This window comes from Amblyraja radiata, chromosome 20, assembly GCF_010909765.2.
Source record: "Amblyraja radiata isolate CabotCenter1 chromosome 20, sAmbRad1.1.pri, whole genome shotgun sequence".
Lineage (NCBI taxonomy): Eukaryota > Metazoa > Chordata > Chondrichthyes > Rajiformes > Rajidae > Amblyraja > Amblyraja radiata.
This window is the reverse complement of record NC_045975.1, coordinates 31757350-31773186: the sequence shown is the minus strand read 5'-3', so window position 1 is coordinate 31773186 and position 15837 is coordinate 31757350. Positions and strand designations below refer to the sequence as shown.

The 15837-nt window shown below is 45.1% G+C and overlaps 2 protein-coding genes across 10 annotated transcripts in view; one reads left to right on the top strand and one right to left on the bottom strand.

Moving 5' to 3' along the window:
* Positions 1–707, bottom strand: part of ambra1 (autophagy and beclin 1 regulator 1) — a 325084-nt gene extending 324377 nt beyond the window's left edge. For both annotated transcript variants that reach the window (XM_033039200.1, XM_033039201.1), the window contains exon 1: positions 530–707. The gene's annotated coding sequence lies outside the window, so the exon portion shown is untranslated. The remainder of the gene's footprint in view (positions 1–529) is intronic.
* Positions 708–8879: 8172 nt separating this feature from the next.
* The window catches only part of atg13 (autophagy related 13), a 78145-nt gene continuing 71187 nt past the window's right edge, over positions 8880–15837 (top strand). For 2 of the 8 annotated variants that reach the window (XM_033039196.1, XM_033039191.1), the window contains exons 1-2: positions 8889–9122; positions 11477–11551. In XM_033039196.1, the coding sequence (XP_032895087.1) occupies positions 11532–11551 (20 nt within the window). In that variant the 5' untranslated portion in view covers positions 8889–9122; positions 11477–11531. Of the gene's footprint in view, positions 9123–11476; positions 11552–15837 lie in introns of all 8 variants that reach the window. The other 6 variants (XM_033039199.1, XM_033039197.1, XM_033039194.1 and 3 more) reach the window with 5 other exon arrangements.

Genomic DNA, 15837 nt, shown 5'->3' with positions numbered 1-15837 from the left:
CACTGAGATAGCACATTCTACACAGCATGCTATTACACTATATATCTACAGGACCCTCTAACTTGTCTTACTGAACTATTTTAAAATGGCTCATTTTCTGGGCTTCTCTTCGTTTTTAAAAAAAAGGCAAAAATGAAGGCCTACGAAAACAGAGAGCTGGTTTTATACGTCTTCACACAAATGCCCAACAAAAAACATTATAAAAGCCAAGTATCTCCCTATCTCACGTCTCCACTCGATCATCTTTTCCTGCCCATTTTGTGCTGATAAAACTGCTGGTTAAACACAACCTGGGCAGACATTTTGTGTAGATCTCACCCTTCTAAAAAAGCATTGAACTTCTAGCCTAATGATACAATGACAACGCACAAGGGCAGCGCTTCACGTCCGTGAGACCACCAAGGGTAAATTTAATCCATGGAAGTAAATGGATGATGTGTTGAGCAGCAAAGTCTGAGAAAGACACCTTGACAACTTGCCTAATGGCAGAATTTCAAGCACGAAACGCCGGAATGTTTGCTTCATTTACCTTTGGAAAGGCGGAGAGGAACTTCCAGAGATTAAACATGTTGGTTAGAGGTCCGTAACCGAGCAGAATGATTGTCTTTGAGAGGAAGAAGCCTGGTGTGGCCTAAAACCCTTCCCCACATCCCATGATTTCTTGTGTTACAGACAGCAATGGCACTTGCAGGCCAGAGCAGCTGCTATCGAGCACCGGATGCCATCAGATGTCCAGGGGAAAGCAATCGAACGCGCACCACCGAGCAGCAATCCAACTCATGCCAACAGGTTGATGTCGTTACATCAGGCTGGGGTATTTAAGTTTCGCTGATGGATCTGGGTACCAGACTTTGAATGGGTACGTGCCTCGATTCGCCGATTGCACTCCTTGTCAGACACATCGAAAGGAGAAAGGACACAAAATGCTGGAGTAACTCAGCAGGACAGGCAGCTTCTCTGGAGAGAAGGAATGGGTGACGTTTCATGTTGAAAAGAGATTAGGCCTTTATGGTTCAGCGTGGATATGAAAGGTTTATGGATAGCAAAGGGTGAGAGGCAAATGGGCCAAACACGGTCAAATGGGACTAGCTTAGATGAGGCATCTTGGTTGGCATGAGCAAGTTGGGCCAAAGGGCTTGTTTCTGTGCTGTATGCTGTTAACTGGCATGGAATACAATTATGTGTGAGGTTGAAGGTGCAGAAGAGTAGAGCTCCATCCTATTCCCCATGGTCCAATCTCTCCTGACCTATGTCCAAGATACCTCACATGTACCTTCGTCTCTTTAATGACTTCCGCTTTCTGAGTCCCCACTCCCTCATCTTTACTATGGACGTTCAGTCATTCTACATCTCTATTCCCCAACCAGGAAGGCCTCAAAGCCCTCCGTTTCTTCCCCGACCGCAGAACCATCCAATTTCCCTCTACTAACACTACTCTGCCTAGCGGAGCTTGTCCTCACCCTCAACAACTTCTCCTTTGACTCCTCCCACTTCCTCCAAGTCCAAGGCGTAGCTATGGGCACCCACATGGGCCCCAGCTATGCCTGCCTCTTTGTAGGGTAGGTTGAACAATCCCTGTTGCAGGCATATACTGGCCCTAACCCCGAACTCTATCTCCGTTACATTGATGACTGCATCAGTGCTACCTCCTGCACGCATGCAGAATTGATGGACTTCATCAACTTCACCACCAATTTTCAAACTGCACTCAAATTTACTTGGAGCATCTCCCTCCTCTTTCTTGATCTCACAGTCTCCATCACAGGAAATAGACTATAGACAATAGATGCAGGAGTAGGCCATTCGGCCCTTCGACCCAGCACCGCCATTCAATGTGATCATGGCTGATCATCCCCAATCAGTACCCCGTTCCTGCCTTCCCGTATCCCCTGACTCCGCTATCTTTAAGAGCCCTATCTAGCTCTCTCTTGAAAGTGTCCAGACAACCGGCCTCCATCGCCCTCTGAAGCAGAGAATTCTACAGACTCACAACACTCTGTGTGGAAAAAGTGTTTCCTCATCTCCGTTCTAATTGGCTTACCCCTTATTCTTAAACTGTGGCCCCTGGTTCTGGACTACCCCAACATCGGGAACATGTTTCCTGCCTCTAGCGTATCCAAACCCTTAATAATCTTATATGTTTCAATAAGATCGCCTCTCACCCTTCTAAAGTCTAGAGTACACAAGCCCAGCCACTCCATTCTCCAAGCATTTGACAGTCCCGCCATCCCGGGAATTAACCTTGTAAACCTGCGCTGCACTCCTTCAATAGCAAGAATGTCCATCCTCAAATCACGGGACCAAAACTGCACACCAGGTGTGGTCTCACTAGGGCCCTGCACAACTGCTGAAGGACCGACTATTAATAATAATAATAATACATTTTATTTTCGGGCGCCTTTCAAAGTCTCAAGGACACCTTACAAAAGTTAACAGAATAGAAAAAAAACATATAGTCGGAGAAAAATAAATAATAAGGACATCATCAATACACAAATTAAAGATAGAAATCGTTCCAAAGACAAAATCAAAAAATCAAAAAACACAATGTGAAGAGAGAGCAGCGGTAGCTTAAGCGCGCCAGCGTCCACTCTCCCTTCCGACAGCCATCTTGGACACAGACTAACATGTTAACTTACACACAAAAAATCATCCCCCCACAGTGGATACCACTGTGGGGGAAGGCACAAAGTCCAGTCCCCAACCCCAGTTCATCCAAAGTCAGGCCTATTGAGGCCACCGCTATTGCCTCTACGGAGGCCCGATGTTCCTGGTCGTTCTGGCCGGGTGGTGTTGCCCCGGCGTCGGGAGAGTCCTCACAGCGGCTGGGCCATCTGGAACGGCCGCTTCCTAGCAGGGACTAGTGACTGATGTCGATTACAAACCCACTGACTCCCACAACTATCTTGATTATACTTCGTCCCACCCTGCTTCTTGCAAAGACTATCCCCTACTCTCAATTCCTCCGTCTACGCCGCATCTGTGCCGAAGATGAGGTGTTCCATACCAGGACATCCGAGATGTCCGCATTCTTTAGGGAACGGGGGTTCCTCTCGCCCAACATAGATGAAGCCCTCACTCGTGTCTCCTCAGCACCCTGCAGCTCCGCCCTTGCTCCCCCTCCCCCTAATCGCAACTGAGACAGAGTCCCCCTAGTCCTTACCTTCCACCCCATCAGCCATCGCATACAACACATAATCTTCCAAAATTTCCACCACCTCCAACAGGATCCCACCACTAGCCATATTTTTCCATCTCCACCCCTTTCCGCCTTCCGCAGAGACCATTCCCTCCACAACTCCCAGGTTAACTCATCGCTTCCCACCCAAACCACCCCCCCCCCCCCCATGGTACCTTCCCCTGCAACCACAGAAGATGCAACACGTGTCGCTATACCTCCTCCCTCAACTCTGTCCAGGGACCCCGACTGTCCTTTCAGGTTAGGCAGAGGTTCACCTGCACCTCCTCCAATCTCATCGACTGTATCTGTTGTTCAAGATGTGGATTCTTATACATCGGTGAGACCAAACGTAGACTGGGTGATCGTTTTGCAGAATACCTTCATTCAGCCCGCCTGAACCTACCTGATCTCCCGGTTGCCGGGCACATTAATTCTCCTTTCCATTCCGACACAGACATTTCTGTCCTCGGTCTCCTCCATTGTCAGAGTGAGACTAAACGCAAGTTGGAGGAACAGCACCTCATATTTCGCTTGGGCAGCTTACAGCCCAGTGGTATGAATATTGATTTATCTTACTTCAGATAGCCTCAGCATTCCCTCTCTCTCTATCCCTCCCCCACCCAAATCGCACTAGCTTCTCGTTTTCACCCTACTAACAGCTAACAATGGCACGTTTCTTTTATCATTGTTACTTTTTTGTTTATCTTTTATTCATTGTTCTTTATCTCTCCACATCATCGTCTATATCTCTCGTTTCTCTTATCCCTAACCAGTCTGAAGAAGGATCTTCACCCACAACGTCGGAGATGCTGCATGTCCCGCTGAGTTACTCCAGCTTTTTGTGTCAATCTGACATTGTTACCTGACCAGATCTTTTTAACTATATATGGATCCATTGAGGCCTGAACTTTGAGGATGCAGTCTAAAATAATGGAAATGAGAGGTGTTATATTCTCACTCTCCATAAGGAAAGATAAGATATCAAGCATCTGCAGTTCCTTGTATCCTACCTTAAATTCTAACTTTTAGAATGTACTAATAAGGATATAACATCTGACTCTCAAATTTCTTCTGGTGAATAAAAAATACCACATGGTGTAGATTAGAACTTCAAAGATACAGGATTAAAATCTAAATGTTAAGATTTGCTGAATTGTCTGGTTTCAGAACTGTTCACAATCTTAGAAGATTTGAATTTCTTGCAGTTGATGAAATACTCCACATTGGAAGATGCTGTTGCAAATTAGGAAATCTTTGCCTCTGGTTTGCTCAAAGCAATGTCCCAGAAAGGGCGGCTTAGTCTATCTTTTTAAAGTTGCTTGTGGTATGAAGAACTTTGTATAGTGTCAAAAGTACTTTACATTCACTGAGGCAACATCAAATTAATGCTGGGACCTCTGCCCTTTTAATGTACATGAATGACTTGGATGTGAACGTAGACGAGTTGGTTTGTAGTTTGCAGATGACACTAAGATTGCTACAATTACAAACTAAGGTAGGCTGTCAAAGTATGCAGCGGAATGTGGATCAGCTACAGAAACGGGTGGAGAAATGGCAGATGGAGTTTAATCCAACCAAGTGTGAAGTGTTGCACTGTGACAGGTCGAACACAAGGGGAAAATGTACAATTAATGGCATGACATTTAACATCAGTGATATACAGAGGGATCTTGGAGGTCCAAGTTCATAACTCCCTGAGAGTGCCAACAAAAGTAGATAGAGTGGTAAGGAAGGAATATGGTATGCTTGCTTTTATAGGTTGGGGCGTTGCGTATAAGAGTCAGGTCATGATGCAACTTTAAAGGATGGTGGTTAGGCCACATTTGGAGTATTGCATGCATTTTTGGTTTCCCCGTTACAGAAAGGATATGGAAGCTTTGGAAAGGATGCGGAGGTGGTTTATCAGAATGATGCCTGGATAGAAGCGATTAGCTACAGAGTGAAGTTGAACAGATGGATTGCTTTCTCTGGAATGCCAGAGTTTGCAGGGAGACCTGATTAAAGTCTATTAAATCATGTGAGACATAGATAGTCAGAACCTTTTTCCCCAGAGGGAAAAATCGAAAACCACAGAGCATAGCTTTAAAGTGAGAGGGGCAAACTTTAAAGGAAATAAGCAGGGCATGGTGGTTGCGGCAGATACGATAGTGGCATATAAGGGACTTTTGGATAGATACATGGATATGCAGAGAGTGGAGGGATATGGATTATGTGCAGTCGGATGAGAGTTGGTCTTGGCAACATGTTTGGTGCGGACATTGTGTGCTGAAGGGCCTGCTCTTGTGCTGTGCTGTTATATGTTCTATCTAAACAATGGCCTACAGTCCTCCTATGGTAAAGCAAAGGTAAATCAGAGGTTATGTACACTGGTTTCTGCCATGAGGCTTGAACTCACAACTTGCAGTTCAGAGATAAGAGAGTGCTCCATGTGCCAAAACTGCACTTGAATGCATGAATCAATGTTACACATGTACAGTATGTTAACTGATCAGTTTTATTTTACAAAGCCGTAAATTCATTCAGAGACCAAATTGTTATTATCATTCTTTAGAAGCAGCGAGTTTCTATATGTTATCACAATCCAATAAATGTGCTGGTAGATACATGTGGAAATTGGGTAAGGGCAGCAATGAGTCCGGCTGAAGGCCAAATAAACAATCCATCTAGACAGGCAGAATGTCTTCTGTGGGGGGTGGTACCCAAAAGTTGTGGAATTGTTAACAAATACTGTGGGTGATGACAATTTGAAAATTCCACATGACGCAGCTACATGTTGCCATCATTTTTTGCTTTTTTTAGGATATATTTAACTGTAATCTCACCATAAATGGAAGAATACTGGACAAATGTATTCAGCTTTTTCAACTATAACAAATGTGAATTAAAGAAAATATTCAACACAATATTAAATAATTCAAAATCATTTAACAATTTGCATATAATCATAGAACAGTATAGCACAGGAACAGGACCTTCTGCCTATACTGTCTGTGCCAACCATACTGCCGAGATCAACTCTTGTCTATCTGCACATAATCAGACATTCTCCATTCTCTGCATATCCATGTGTCCATCCAAAAGTCTCTTAAATGTCACAATCGTATCTGCCTCCGCTACCATTCCTGACAGCAGATTCCAGGCACTCACCACCCAATGTGAAAAAACATGCACCATACATCTCCTTTAAACATTACCCCCACTCACTTTAAAGCTAAGCCCACTAGTATTTGATACTTCCGTCTTGGGAAAAGTGGTCTGACCATCTGGAATCACAAACTGGAAAGTGTGCAGAGAAGATTTAATGAGGTTGTTGCCAGGACTCATGGGCCTGAACTATAGGGAGTGGTTGAGTATCCTAGGACTGTATTCCTTGGAGTGCAGGAGGATGAGGGGTGATCTTATAGAAGTATACAAAATCATTAGAGGAATAGATCAGGTAAACGCACATGGTCTCTTGCCCTGAGTGGAGGAGTCCAGAACCATAGATTTAAGGTGAGGGGGAAAATAATTAATAGGAACCCTATGAAACGCTTATTTTTACACAAAAGGTGGTGAATATATGGAACGAGCTGTCAGAGGAAGTAGTTGAGGCAGGTACTATCGCAACGTTTAAGAAACATTTAGACAGATACATGGATAAAATAGGTTTAGGGGATATGGGCCAAACGCAGGCAGGTGGGACTAGTGTAGATTGGACGTTGGTTGGTGTGGGGAGATTGAGCCGATGGGTCTGTTTCCACGCTGTATGCCTATCTATTTTATACATTTCTATCGTCTCCCCTCAAATTCCGTCGTTCCAGAGAAAACAATCCAAGTCTGTCCAACCTCTACCTGTAATAGCTATTAATCCAGGCATAATTCTGGTAAACCTTCCCTGCACCCTTTCCAAAGCCTCCACATCCTACCCATAGTGGGTCAACCAGTACTGCATGCAATACTCGAAATGCAGCCGAATCAAAGTGTTAGAACGCTGCATCATTCTTGACTCAATGTCCTCACCCGGGAAGGTAAGCATATGCTTGCTATACCATTCTATCTGCTTGTGTTATCTCAGTGAGTTATGGATTTGGACCCTTCCATATGTCGATGATGTTCAAGTTACATTTATTGTCACATGCACCAATTGGTACAGTGAGATTTGAGTTACCATACAGCCATACATGATAGAGTTTAACATGAATATCCCCCACAGCGGAATCAACGTTTCCCACTGTGAGAGAAGGCAATAAAGTTCAGTCATCTTCCTCTTTGTTCACCTGTGGTCGGGGCCTTTGAGCTCTCCACAGTTGCCGCTACGGACGGCCCGATGTTCAGGCCCTCTCGCCGAGATGATTGGAACTCTGGCATCGGAAATGATCGGAACACACTCGCGGCTTGGAGTTTCCGAATCGGCCACTTCCGACTGCGGCTTCCAAAGTCCACAGGCCGAGCTGGACGGAGGTCAACACTGGTGACCCCCAGCAAGGGGTTACCGACCTCCGCGATGTTAAAGTCAATGCCGCCCGCAGCTAGAAGCTCTGGAGACCACAGCTCCACAGTGTTAATCAGCAGGCCCAACACTCCGGAGCTCAAAACACGGCGATCCCTGGCAAGGCATCGTCCTGCTCCTCGATGGTAAATCAGTGCTGCGCCGCTGCTAAAGCTCTGGCAGGAAAGGCCGCGCCAATCCAGTTGGTAGGCCGCTAGGGGGGGTGGGGGGCGATGATGCGACTCGGAGAAAAGACGCATCTCCGTCCAAGTGGTGACTGGGAAACGGTTTCCCCTATTCCCCTCCCCCACATAAAAAAAGACTGCGAAACCTTTAAAACATAATTTTATCACACTAAAAATAATTAAAAGGGTGAAAGGACGGACAGCTGCTGGCGAGGCTGCCACACTCGATGGCGCCACCCGATGGACCCGATGTCAAGGGCCTTGCCATTAATTGTATATTTTTCCTCTGCATTTGACCTCCCAAAGTTCAACAACTCACTCGTGCTCAGGTTTATCTCCACTTGATGTTTCCCCATGCATTTCTGTAGCTGAACTAGACCCCACTGTATACCTTGACAGCCTTCCCCCCCAGTCTGTGACCCTAACATTCCTGGTGTCATCTGCAAACTTACTAATCAATTCATCAACATTTACATCTCACTCATTTATTTATAATCACAAACAACAGAGGTCAGAGCTAACATCCCCGCAGAACTCCACTGGTCACAAATGTCCAGCCTGAATATTGTCCTTCCACCACAACCCTCTGTCTTCTACCATTAAGGCAGTTCTGAATCCATTAAGGAAGTCACTATTAATCCTGTGTTTCTTAATCTTGTTTTTTACTTTTAACCTCTTTAAACCGAACAAGGGTATTTAACCGACACAATGATAAAGTTGTTATTTTTGCCTGACCCTCAATCACTCCATTGTGGCAACTGCTGCTCTGCAGCTTCTGATGGCCAGACATGTTTTTGAGCAGCTGGGTCACCCAGCCCGTTGCCCCTGGGAGATGTAGTCCGATCGGCCCGGTGCACGCTGGTAATTGTAGGCTAAGATGACGCCAAACCTACCCTTCAATTAACAACCGCATATACGCCGCGCCTTACTGAGTGAAACTATTTCCTCACGCTGCTCCCGTGCGCGGCCGTAAGCTGCCCTCGTGTCGCTTTATTTATTCATGCTATTTTGGTTCAAGGGTGTTGTGGCAGGTGGTTGTGGCGAATGTGCGGGTGGTGAGAGAGAGGGGTGTTTGCGGAGCGTGGCGGAGGTAAACACACCGGAGGCCCGGCGGCTGGAGCTGGAGCCCGAGCTGGACTTGTACCCGCACCCGCACCTGATCCTGATCCTGGTCACCGGCCTCTTGTCCAGGCAACAGCGGACTCCACTCGCTGTGACCGAATCGCCGATTTAAGTTGGGGGGAGGCGAGGAGTGAGGGCAGATTTCATCCTCGCTGGAATGTGAGGGGTAAGTGTCCGCCGGACCCTTGCCCACCCCCTCCTCCCCTCCCTCCCATCGTGTCAACCCCCTAGTCCCCATCCCGTCGTGTAAACAATCCACCTGTCAACCCCTCATCATCCCCCTCCTGTCGTGTCAACATCAATTCCCCCCATCAAGTCAACCCTTCACCCCCGTCATATCGACTTCCGTGTCATGTCTACCCCACTCCTGTCACATCAGCCCCTAACTCTTCTTCCTCCTTAACTGCCCAACTTGCCTTCTCCAATCTCCCCTTCCCCACTCCTCCACCCCCCCCCCCCCCCCAATTGCTTCGCCCCTTGATATTCAGTCCCCTTTCACCATTTGACCCCCACTTCTTTGTCCGCTTCTCACCGGTTCATCTGCTACATTCTGTCCTTATCTCTACCTTTTCTGTCCCCACCACCGTCCCATCCCCAATGCCTCGCTGTAAAGGGATTGGTGAGCTTTTTGTCAATGTGCTATATCCAGAACTGCTCATCAGAGATCGTTACACTCAAGAATGATAAATTATTGACTCTCCACCACTGTCCTGTCGGTGCTGTCAATGAAGACAAGTACATAATCCCTTGGTTTTCCCTTCCTGAAGTCAACAATCGTCTCCTTGGTCTTGCCAACAGTGAAAATAAGATTGTTCTGACAGGCTCAACCAGATTTTCAATCGCTGACACTGAACACCACCACAACCCCCCTCCCCCCCACTTCCCTGCTGTCCTATCCTCCCTTTCTCTTGCCAACTGTCTCATTTCCCTCGGTTTCTTCCCTGTCTTCCTCACCTATCCCCACTCCTCTGTCCCAACCTGATCATGTCCCCTCAACTCTATCCACTTTACACCTTCCCACACAATCATATGTCCATCTTGTCACCTCCCTTTATGTCCATATATCCGTTAATCAACTCTAATTTCCACCTTTCCACTTCTTCCAACTCCTGGTACTGTTTTCCCATCTGCCCTTTCCTAATTCTGAAGTGATCATTGATCCCACATTCTACTCTTAAATATCTAGGCATGGTGAGCATCAGTCTGAAGAAGGGTCTTGACCCGAAACATCACCCATTCCTTCTCTCCTGAGATGCTGCCTGTCCCGCAGAGTTACTCTGGCATTTTGTGTCTACCTTTAATGAGTTTACTATCTGTGGCCTTTCCCACAACAAATTTTAAGTTTATAATTTCATAACTACATTTTATTTGTAATTTACTTTTTTTCTTTGTTCAACCTAACAATTTTAGCTTGAGTATTTAAGAGGCATAGTTTACATTTTCTTGAAAATATTGTTGTCTTTCTCTTTGATTTTCAAACATATCTAAAACTATCTACTATGAGTAATATTGAAAATAAGTAGTTCAGTCGGTTTCCTGAGATTCCTTTACTTTTTGCAAAATTAAATCCTGTGTGATCTGGTGCATAACTTTGAGTTGTAGATGAGCTATATTACTCCACATGGAACAATCCACTTTGCTGTTGCTGAGTTTACTGATAATGTTTGATAATCTTATATTTGTGAAAGTTTTTAAGACTGTGATTATTAACATGTTGAAAAAGGACATATTTCCAATGAAGCTAAGCATTATGTTATGCAATACGAATGTAACAGCTTAAAATTTGCCATCCATTGCTGCATAAACAGTTTAGTCCAACAGTTAAACAGAAGTTGTACTTTTCCCAGAACAATTCTGAACTTTATGATATCATTTGGCCCATGGTATCAAGGACACCTCTTTGAATGCCATCCAATTCATCACCCAGCACTTACTGCATAATTGTTAGAATTATTTTTAACATTATCTCTTCCATCATTTTGAGGAAACAGAAATAAGGTCATAAGAATTTGGTGTATATAATTTTTTCCTTCACATATATTAAATATACTGACCCTTCACTGCTAGAAATATTTATTTTGGTTTACTCCATATATGGTACGAAATACACTCTTGACCGTTCAGCACCCATGGGGAGGGGTTTGCTGGTTGCATGAGTATTTCTCAAAAAGGCATTACTGTATGTGTCACTATTATTCAATGCAGAATGATTATATAGAAGTAAATGAGCCATCCTTAAGAAAAGGCCACAGGCTCTGTAGCTTTCATTATTTTTAATAAAGTTCCCTTTCTTTTATTCACTTGCATTGGCCTTGAGCTACATGCACCGTCAGAAAAACCTGTCATACAGTGCTGTCAAAATTGTCAAGCTTCATTGTATACATTATATGACATTTTCAACATTTGTATTCCTCTCTGAATTCAGGAAGAACAGTATAAGTTTTGCACTGCATGATTTCATATCATAAGTCATCGAGGAATCAACATTGAAATCTTTCACATGAACATTTTGGTTATCAGCAAAAAACAAACCACTGAAGAACTCAACGGGAAGAGGCAGCATCTGCGGAAGGAAATGGACAGACGAGATTTCAGGTTGGGACCTTCTTCAGACAAAGAAGGGTTCAGGCCCAAATGTCAACTGTCCATTTCTCTCTGCAGAAGCTGGCTGACTCACCGAGTTTTTTTTTTTAATTGCGATCTTTAGCTTTATCCAGTCTTTTCCATATTTTGATTTCAATATGAAAACAACATATTATCGCTCTGTACCTTTTGGGAGGATTCTGATATGACATAGTGGATAGATGGGAGAAATACAGCATATTTTAAGAAACACAATTGGAATCAACTGCTGCCTGTAAGCATGGAACGGTCTGGGTGGGTGGGAGTGAGAGGGGGGGGGGGGGGGGGGGGGTGGTGGTGGTTGCTGTTGTGCTGATGGACTCAGCACGTGAACAAAATTGCATCCAAACCTGACGCACCAAATTCAAATTTCTGTTTTTGAAAAAAGAATATTAAATTGTATAATATTCTTTCAATTTTCATAAGAATTGAATTTGCTATACACTTACATAAAAAAATCTTGCCTGTCTCTGCTCCAAGAAAAAATATCTTGCCTTTTCTGGTATCTGCATAACTGAAGCCCTGAATCTCTGATACCATTTGTGTTCTTCTGTATTCTCTACAAATCTTGATAACCAGAATTGGAAGGAATATTCCAGTTGAGGCAAGCCTATGTTTTTGCAAAAGTTTTACCATATTTATTTGTGCATCTTTCCTCTGATTATGAAGTTTAAGTTCCTATGTATATATTTTTAGTAGCTATTTCATATTGTTCTGAGACCTTCAAAGATGTGTACATACACCCTTGGCTCTCTCTATTCCTGCACCATTTTAAGCTGTGCTATTTGTGATGTAGCTGTGAATCCTAGGACAGTCATTAATTAGTAACTCTGGGCTGCTATCTTCATGAGGAGCAGAAGATGCCTGGTTGTGAGGGTGGCAGTGTGTAGTTCTGGCCATATAGGTCAATGATGAGTGGAGCTACAGTCTGCCGTGGACTTTGGGTTTAGGTGTGTTGTGCAATAAGACACAAAACAAAATTATGGCAGATACAAATGTTACAAATTCAATGTTACAGTTTCTACAACACTCAAGGCTTATTATTATTCATGAACTGATCCTTGGTATGTTTTTCAGTAATGTGAGTTGTCACCTTGACCAACCTAATAACCATTCTTAACTGATTAACGATCCTTTGACTATGAGTTGTCAAAGGATTCAAAAGATTTAAAGCAGAGGTCGGCAACCTACGGCCCCCGGGCCGAATGTGGCCCGTAACCCGAAATCATCCGACCATAAGGTGTATTTTTTTTTTTTACCAAATTGATCCGGCCAGCATACATTCGTCATCTCCGGTACCTCCTGGGCCCGAGGCCGCGGTGCCCAGGCACGGTGACATGACGCAAGGAGGCCTGCGCTAGCGGCCTCAATGGCGGAGCAGCGGCGAGCGTCGAGTGCATTGAGCGCCGAGCTCTGGCTGTACTGCAAAGCCACTGGCACGGCCGTGCACCTTCTGTGCCTGGGCTTCACTGTCGGGATCGGGGTTGTCAATATCCCGGGGACGAGTGAGTGTGAATATTGAGCCACTGCCTTCAGGACAGAGCCAAGGCTGTAGGTATGGCATGTTCGTGAGCGCCCATAACTAGGGGCCAGTGCTCCGGGTGGCGTCCTGGAAGGGGCGGGATCTATGTGAACACGTGATATGATGCCTGGCATCCGGGGTGGGATCCATGTGAACACGTGATAGATGTGGCCCGCCATCCGCTCACAGACATGCGTCCCAGCCCCTATGCAGAACAAGGTTGCCGACCCCTGATTTAAAGGATGGTTTTAAAAATGATCATCCAAAGGCAATATGTGGGCAGTTCCCAGCTAATAAACAGTGCTGTTTTCCTGAGAACTGTTTGTATGTTGGAAATTAACAGAAGCAGTGTGTGGGAGGGAATCATAAAAATAGCTGAAGGGAGATTGGCCAGGCACAGGAAGAATGGCCACCAGCTGGCCTCATTCAGTGAGTGAGCAAGTTAATCTGCTCAGTGTTCCCATTTCTGCTTGGGAGTAGGGTGCTGATGGTGGGGAGAAAATACACACAGAAATGCCCTGATAGAGCTGCTGCCTCATAATGCCAGTGACCCTGGCTTGATCCTATTCTGCATGGAGTTTGCATATTCCCATGTCTCCTGTGGGTTTCCTCTGGGTGTTCAAGTTTATATGTTAATTGGCCTCAGTAAATGACCCCTATTGTGTATGGATGAGAAAGTGGAATAACATTGACCAGTCCAATTGAGTGCTCGATGGTCAGTATGAATTTGGTGAGCCAAAGGGCTTGCTTCCATGCTGTATCTCCAAACAAAGTAAACCCACACGGGAGAAGATGCCTAGAACTTAACAGCAGCTGTCCCCATCCAATCCCGCTAGTCACCAAATACTTATTCATATGTGAGGTGTCTCCATAAATCAGACTTTTGTAACCCAGGGAAGACCTGTGTGTGTACGCTTGACGAGACACATGACAGAAAAGTTTTATATTAATAATTAAGCACGCACACATCAAGAAGTGGAACAAGATGGATCCCAGATTCCTGTGAACCTTTGTGTTAAGGTGCGGTTGATATTACAGTAAATGTTTCTGCATTGAGAATAACAAGAAGAAAATCTCCCATCAAGTTTGGAAAAAAATCAGAAATCTGTTCTCGTCATACACCCTCAGAACTTCATCAACAATAAAAGAAGGTCAGGGAAGGAAAAATACAAACAATGTGCACCACCTAGTAACTAATTGTCTTGTTTGACAGAAACATTGTGGGCTGATGGGCCTGGTACTGTGATGTACTTGCTGTTCCATGTTCTACCTAAGTGACGTCAGTGGGTGGTGCCGCGTGCGTCAGCCTCGCCAGCAGTTGTCTGTCCTTTCATCCTTTTTGTTATTTTTAGTCTGTCTAAAAGTGTGTTTCTGGAGGTCTTTTAGTATTTTTTATGTGGGGGGGGGAGAAGGGGGAAACCGTTTCACTGTCACTGCCTGGTCGAGGATGCGTCTATTCTCCAAGCCGCATCTTCGCCCCCTCCTCGCGGCATACTATCTGGAATGGAGCGGCCTTTCCTGCTGGAGACAGGCCAGAGCTTCAGCAGCGGTGCAGCACTGGATTTCATCGCGGAGCGGGACGATGCCTTACCGGGGGAGCTCCGGAGTGTTGGGCCTGCTGTCTAACATCTTGGAGCTATGGTTTGCAGAGCTTCCAGCCTCGGGCGGCGCTGACTTTAACATAGTCCTGGGGGACCTCTTGCCGGTGGCCTCCAGCGTTGAATCTCCGCCCAGCTCGGCCTGTGGACTTCTGAGCCGCGGTCTCCGGTAGAAAGTGGCCAATTCGGAAACTCCAAGCCGCTGAGAGTGTTATCCGTTCCGACGACGGAGCTCCGATCACCCCGGCGAGAGGGCCTGAAACATCGGGCCGCCCTTAACGGAGAGCTCAAAGGCCCTAATCACGGATGAACAAAGAGGAAGAGGACTGAACTTTATTGCCTTCCCTCACAGTGGGAAATGTTGATTCTATTGTGTGGGGATGTTTATGTTAAATTCTATCGTATATTGTGTTTTTATTCGTATGGCTGCATGGTAATTCAATTCTCACTTTACCATTTGGTGCATGTGATAATAAATGTCTCTTGAACTCTTGTACCTCAGCAATTGGTAGAGATAAGTTTAGTATGTTAACTATTCACCAGGATGGCTTTCTCTAAAAATGTATAAAAGAAGATGCCCAACTCAGCCGTATCTTTTTGATGGCATGTTTGATGCCGCAGCACTTTCTGAGTGCCCGAGAGCTTTGGTTCACCTCCTCTGGTCTTGTTCTTTGAATCAAGATGTGGGAGCATTAGAGAAGGAAGATTTACAAATACATGAGTAAATCAAACAATAGCCAAGTAAAATAGGAAGTGCAAAAAGAAAAAAGAACAGAGTGCCAAATATAGTGTTGCAACTGCAGAACAAATGCAGGAAAAAAAGGGCTAGGGCTGCAACAAGGTAGATTTGGTCATCTGGATTATATATCCTTACCTTAAGGAGTGAAGTGTGCAGGAAGGCACGCAGGTGCTGGTTTACAGATAGATACAAAATGCTGGAGCAACTCAGCAGGCCAGGCAGCATCTCTGGAGAGAAGGAATGGGTGATGTTTTGGGTTGAGACCCCTCTCTCCAGATATGCTGCCTGTCCCACTGAGTTACTCCAGCATTTTGTGTCTATCTTGGCTTATGAAAGATCAGTTCAGGAATCTGATTAGCGCAGGGAAGAAACTGTTCTTGAATCAGGTGGTATGTGCTTT